The following is a 5,968-nucleotide window of genomic DNA, read 5'->3' as shown; positions in this document are numbered from 1 at the left end:
TTGCTCTGTCACCCAGGCTGGAGTACAGTGGCACGATCTCAGCTCACTGCAACCTCCACCTCCTGGGTTCAAGCAATTCTCCTGCCTCAGCCTCCCCAGTAGCTGGGATTACAGGCGCCCGCCACTATGCCTGGCCAAATTTTGTATTTTTAGTAGAGACGGGGTTTCACCATGTTGGCCAGGCTGGTCTTGAACTTCTGACCTCGTGGTCCACCCACCTTGGCCTCCCAAAGTGCTGGGATTACAGGCGTGAGCCACCGCACCCGGCCGAAGCTGCACTTTTCTTGAAGTCCACTTTTCAGAAGGCTGAGGCAGGTCGCAGGTGGCCAAATTTGATGCTAAGTGCAACTGTGGTTTCAAGGAAGTGTGTGTGTGTGTGTGTGTGTGTGTGTGTGTGTGTGTGTGTGTGGCAGAGTGGGCTGGGGTGACGAGAACAGACATGCCTATACACATATTACATACTTAGCACATTATACTAACAGATTAAAATGAGATGACTCTGGGATGACTATGTGCTTTGGAGTCCACCTTCATACAAGACTGTGAAATCTCATGTATCTAACAAAAAGGACTTAATTCCTCCTTAACCATAGACTTTGGCTAATTTTGCAATGACTGCTTCCCAGGCACTTAAGTGGTCTTGAGTAGAGAATAGGAAACACACATTAACCTCAGGGGCATGGCCTGCGGTTAAAGCTGACCTGCAGGCAGACAGCACGGCTTCCCTCAACACTGCACTGCGCCCTGCGGAGACGTTGTCCGTGATGCTCACTAGAACACATGTCAGGATCAGGAGCATGCAAAGGCACTAACATACACAATGTGGTCAGTTACTCCTCAGAGCAGAGTCTGATGGTTTAAGAGCAGTGGCCCTTTACCCCTAAGTCCTCAGGGTGATTGCTTTGTCCTGGTTTGAACATCTAGTGACCTAGAGTAAACGTAACGTGTGCATAACCTGAGGTTCTTAAATTTGTGACATTTCTTCTTTTTAGAGACAGAGTCTTGCTCTGTTGCCCAGGCTGGAGTACAGTGGCACCATCACAGCTCACTGCAGCTCCTGGGTTCAAGCCATCCTCCTGCCCCAGCCTCCCCAGTAGCTGCAACTATAGGCACATGACACCATGCCTAGCTTTTTTTTTTTTTTTTTTTTGGTAGAGATGGGGACTGGCCATGTTGCCAAGGCTGGTCTTGAACTCCTGACCTTGACTGATCCTCCTGCCTTGTCCTACCAAAATGCTGGGATTACAGGTGTGAGCCACTGTACCTGGCCCAAACTTGTGACAGTACTTAATTTTATTTTTGAGACAGGGTCTCACTCTATCGCCCAGGCTGGAGTGCAGTGGAGTAGTTATGGCTCACTGCAGCCTCCAACTCTCAGGCTCAAGCAATCCTCCCACTTCAGCCTCCCCAGTGGCTGGGACTACAGGTACACTACCATGATCGGCTAATCGTTTTCTATTTTTTGTAGAGATGGGGTTTCACCATGTTGCCCAGACTGGACGTTTCTTTATTACAGGAGTCAGAAAACTCTAAAAGATGAGCCAGATGGTAAATCCTTCAAACTTTGCAGGCCACCTGGTCTTTGTTGCAATTACCCATCTCTGCCATAAGAACCATGAAGTGTCCACAGACACGAGGTAAAGGAATGGGCATGGCATTGTGTCAATAAAACTTGATTTGGAGGAACAGATGGACATAATTTACCAACCCCCACTGTATTGTAGCAAACTAGGTAAAACATAACAACAATAAAATAAGAAATATGCATGGGCTTTTGAAATGTGTATTTGCTGGATTTTTAAGAGTATTTTATTCCGCTTTACAAAATAAAAGAAACTCAGCCAGGCGTGGTGGCACACACCTGTAGTCCCAGCTACTCAGGAGACTGAGGTGGTAGGATGGCTTCAGCCTGGGAGATTGAGCCTACAGTGAGCTATGATTGCACCACTGCACTCCAGCCTGGGCAACACAGTGAGACCCTGCTGTTAGCTTGCTGGGCAGCCATGGTGTGAACTGCATCTCTCAGGGAGAGAATGTGACACATTTCAAAATCCCATACGTATCGTATTTTATTGTTATTTTGTTTTACTTAGTTTGCTACAATAGAGCAGGGATTGGTAAATTATCTCCATCTGCTTCTCTAAATAAAGTTTTATTGACACAATTCCATATCTATTCCTTTTAGAGACCCTGTGTCTAAAAAAAGAAAAGAAAGAAAAAGAAAGAAGTCACTTCAAATTAATTATCATCATCTCTGCCTTATCATTGTACCTGAAGCATCTGGGATGTATACCACCTAAAATTATGTACATGGCCGTTTTGTAATTCATTCCAGTCTGAGTAACATAGTGAGACTCCATCTCTTAAAAAAAAAAAATAAATAAAAAGAGGAAAAACAGGAGACAATATGTAATGAAGCAAGTGGCTTACGAGAAATGTTGGATGCATACATTAAGTAGAGAGTATGTGAGCCATAGATAGATAGAGAGGGACGGAAGAACCAACAAGGACCCAAATATTCCTGAGGTCTTACATTGGTTAGCATTGGTGATGTCCATTCTGGCCACCCATGTCCTCTCTCTGAGAGACACAACTCACACCATGGCTGCCCAGCAGGCTAACAGCAAGCCACACCTATGGCCAAGAACACTCGCTCCCACGCCTTTCTGACAGAGCTGCAGTGCTGACACCAAGCACCTTCCATCTGCTGATCCCCTCACTCATGCTCAGTTGGGGTCCCCCTAACTGCATGGTCAGAAGGGTGGGATGAAGTGGCAGGAAGGAGAAAAAAGAGAGAGACAGGTGTACATTGGCACTGAGTAACTCCAGATTAAGGTAGTGTGGTCCTTTCCCCAGCTGATATCTGGCCCTAAATGCATCCACCTTGAGCCTGGGACACTGAGGCTGCAGTGAGCTGTGATTGTGCCACTTTCCTGACTGGGCAACAGAGTAAGACCCTGTCTCAACAACAACAACTACAAAAAAAAAAAAAAAAAAAAAAAGAGAAAGAAAAAATGATACATTTTTCTTGTTCTAAGCCATAATGGTAATTTGTACACACAGCCCTGGGAAACTCATACAGTATCCCAAAGGCATGTCAAACTCCACCTGCTGAAGTGGAAATCATTGCCTCCCCTCCCTGGCTTTTGCACTTCTTCCACTTCCAATCTTCCATTTATCTGTCTCTCAACTCAGTTACTTAGCTCAGAAACCCAGGAGTTAGTTTTAACACACCCCCCACCCTCCCGCACTTCATTTCGAGGTCTTTGAGCCCTCTACACCCACGCCGCCAGCCTCCACTGTCCACTGTCTTCCTGGGAGCATCTGCCCTTTATCACACCCTTGTTTTCTGCTCATGCTAGCCAAGCCGGGCAGCCAAGCCTCCAGGTGCTCCCCTCCTCCACCGGAAACCCGCAATCACCAGGAATTCCCATCCTCAGCCTCCTCTCTCAGTGGCCCCTTCTGGAGGAGGCATGGAGGGACACCTCGCCCTCCCTGACTGTGCCTCCTCCAGCCACGGAGTACGAGCTGCTTTCCTCCCCACATCCCTCCTGACCACCTTGCTCGGGCAGGGGGTGGTGAAGGCGGCTTCCTGGCCCCACTCACCTTTTTCCACCTGCTTTCTCCCCACTTAAATCCCCTGCCTTGAGGCTGCTGGTGTCCTGGGCTCATACCGCCCTGTTCTCTGTGCAGGTGAAGTCATTTGCTGACTCTGGAGTCACTCTCCTTCATTCCCTGGCTCACTATCACCCTTTTATTTTATTTTATTTTATTTTTATTTTTGAGATGGAGTCTCGCTCTGTTGCCCAGGCTGGAGTGCAGTGATGTGATTTCGGCTCACTGCAGCCTCCGCCTCCCGGGTTCCAGCAATTCTCCTGCCTCAGCCTCCAGAGTAGCTGGGATTACAGGCTCCCACCACGATACCCAGCTAATTTTTGTATTTTTAGTACAGACGGGGTCTCACCATGTTGGCCAGGCTGGTCTCGAACTCCTGACCTCAGGTGATCCGCCTGCTTTAGCCTCCCAAAGTGCTGGGATTACAGGCATGAGCCACCACGCCTAGCCTACTGTCACCCTTTTCCACCATTCTCCAGTGATAAATCAGGATGGTTCCAATGTTTTTGTTGATGAGTCTCACAGTTCTGCAGCCTCGTGGCTCCTCCACTGGAGATCTTGTTCTCCTTGCACAGAGCCACCACGCTGAGGTCACACTGTGGTCTTTGTTACCTACCGGTGGTAGCTGAGTCTCTCCACCCTCTCCAGGCCCCCTCCAGGACACTCAGCTCCATGTGGGAATGGGTTGTGCTGGGTGACGGCAGACTTGTTGAAAGAATGAGCTCTGTGGTCACCAAGAGAAGGCACTATTGGAGGGTCGCTTTGTGCATTGAGACAGCCTTTTTGAAACTGATTTTGACATTATTCTCCTGAGAAGTTGCGTAAGAACTGGATTCACTAAGATATTTCTGCCTTCCTGTCTTTAAGCAGATCAACTTTCCATGAAGGAGCTTCCTATCAGCCTGCAGCCTGTGTTGGGGGGTGGAGGCGCCACCAGAGGAACCCTCACCCCCACTTCCTCTCAGCCACCAGGATGCAGCTTTGTCTTTAAGACTTGGATGAGCTTTGAAATATTTCAGGATAAAGAGTGGGTGAAGGATGAAACAAGAGCTCTACTTTTGTGTCCATTTGAAATTTCCACAATGAACGATGAAAACTAAAATATTTTACTTATGGCTTTATTTATTTATTTACTTTGGAGAGAGGATCTCCCTCTGTGGCCCAGGCTGGAGTGCAGTGGTGCAATCTTGACTCACTGCAGCCTTGACCTCTGGCGCTCCAGCGATCCTCCCACTTTAGACTCCCAAAGTGTTGAGATGACAGATGCAGGCCACCACACCTGGCCCTTATGGCTTTATTATCATTTTTAACATTCTAATTTCTCTCCTGTTAAAACTTTTGTAGTTAAAAGTGGTTTAGCACTTAATTGTACTGATTTTTCATGAGATGTCATTTCCTTTTCCTCACTGCTACAGTTAATGTTTCATATTTCCTGCACCATTACATTCCCCCACCCCGTCCCCGCCCCCACCCCAAGTATTGGGCAAGTAAAAAGTGCTCAAGAAATGTATGCTTATTGGCAATTTTATTAAAATACAAAAAACAGGCTGGGTGCAATGGCTCATGCCTGGAATCCCAGCATTTGGGGAGGTCGAGGCAGGAGGATCACTTGAGGCCGGGAGTTCAAGACCAGCCTGGGTAATATAGCAAGACCTCATCTCTACAAATAATAAAAAAATTAGTTAGGCATGGTGGTACAGGTCTGTGGTCTCAGCTATTCAAGAGGCTGAGGTGGGGGAATCCCTTGAGTCCAGGCAGTTGAGGCTGCAGTGAGTCATGATTACACCACTGCACTCCAGCATGGGCAACAAAGTGAGACCCTTTCTCCAAAATACAAAACAAAATAAAGCAAAACATAGTCAATGGCTTTCTAAAGCAATTTTTTAATGTTTCTTTGTGACAGAGTTTTGCTCTGTTGCCCAGGATGAAGTACAGTGGCATAATCCCGGTTCACTGCAGCCTCCGCCTCCCAGGCTCAAGCGAGCCTCCCACCTCAGCCTCTGGAGTAGCTGGTACTACAGACATACACTACCACGTCGGACTAATTTAAAAACTTTTCTTTAGAGACGGGGTCTCCTTATGTTGCCAAGCTGGTCTTGAACTCCTGGGCTCACGCGATCCTCCCACCTGGGCCTCCCAAAGTGCTGGGGTTACCAGTGTGAGTCAGTGTATCCTGCCCATAGATTTCCTTCAACTGCATCACTCTTGTGTTCTCTGATCTTGATTGATCCTGTGCCAGTCTGAATTAATAGAAACACAGTGGGTTTAGTAGGAAATGGCTAATATTGCCTTTTAAAAAAGGTTTTCTGGAAGGCTTGACCCTACGGAGCCACTATTTGAAATATGAAAGTAA

At 47.4% G+C, this 5,968-nt stretch overlaps 1 protein-coding gene across 1 annotated transcript in view; it reads right to left on the bottom strand.

Annotated features, from left to right (window-relative positions):
* The window catches only part of GPR143 (G protein-coupled receptor 143), a 54,391-nt gene extending 51,833 nt beyond the window's left edge, over positions 1-2,558 (bottom strand). The window contains exons 1-2 of the mRNA XM_011966843.1: positions 2,534-2,558; positions 702-771 (exon numbers count right to left, since the gene is read on the bottom strand). Of these exons, the coding sequence (XP_011822233.1) occupies positions 702-771; positions 2,534-2,558 (95 nt within the window). The remainder of the gene's footprint in view (positions 1-701; positions 772-2,533) is intronic.
* Between the last annotated feature and the right edge of the window lie 3,410 nt (positions 2,559-5,968).

Source organism: Mandrillus leucophaeus, unplaced genomic scaffold (assembly GCF_000951045.1).
Source record: "Mandrillus leucophaeus isolate KB7577 unplaced genomic scaffold, Mleu.le_1.0 Scaffold777, whole genome shotgun sequence".
Taxonomy (NCBI): Eukaryota; Metazoa; Chordata; class Mammalia; order Primates; family Cercopithecidae; genus Mandrillus; species Mandrillus leucophaeus.
The sequence above is the reverse complement of the archived record's forward strand: the minus strand, read 5'-3'. Positions and strand labels throughout refer to the sequence as shown.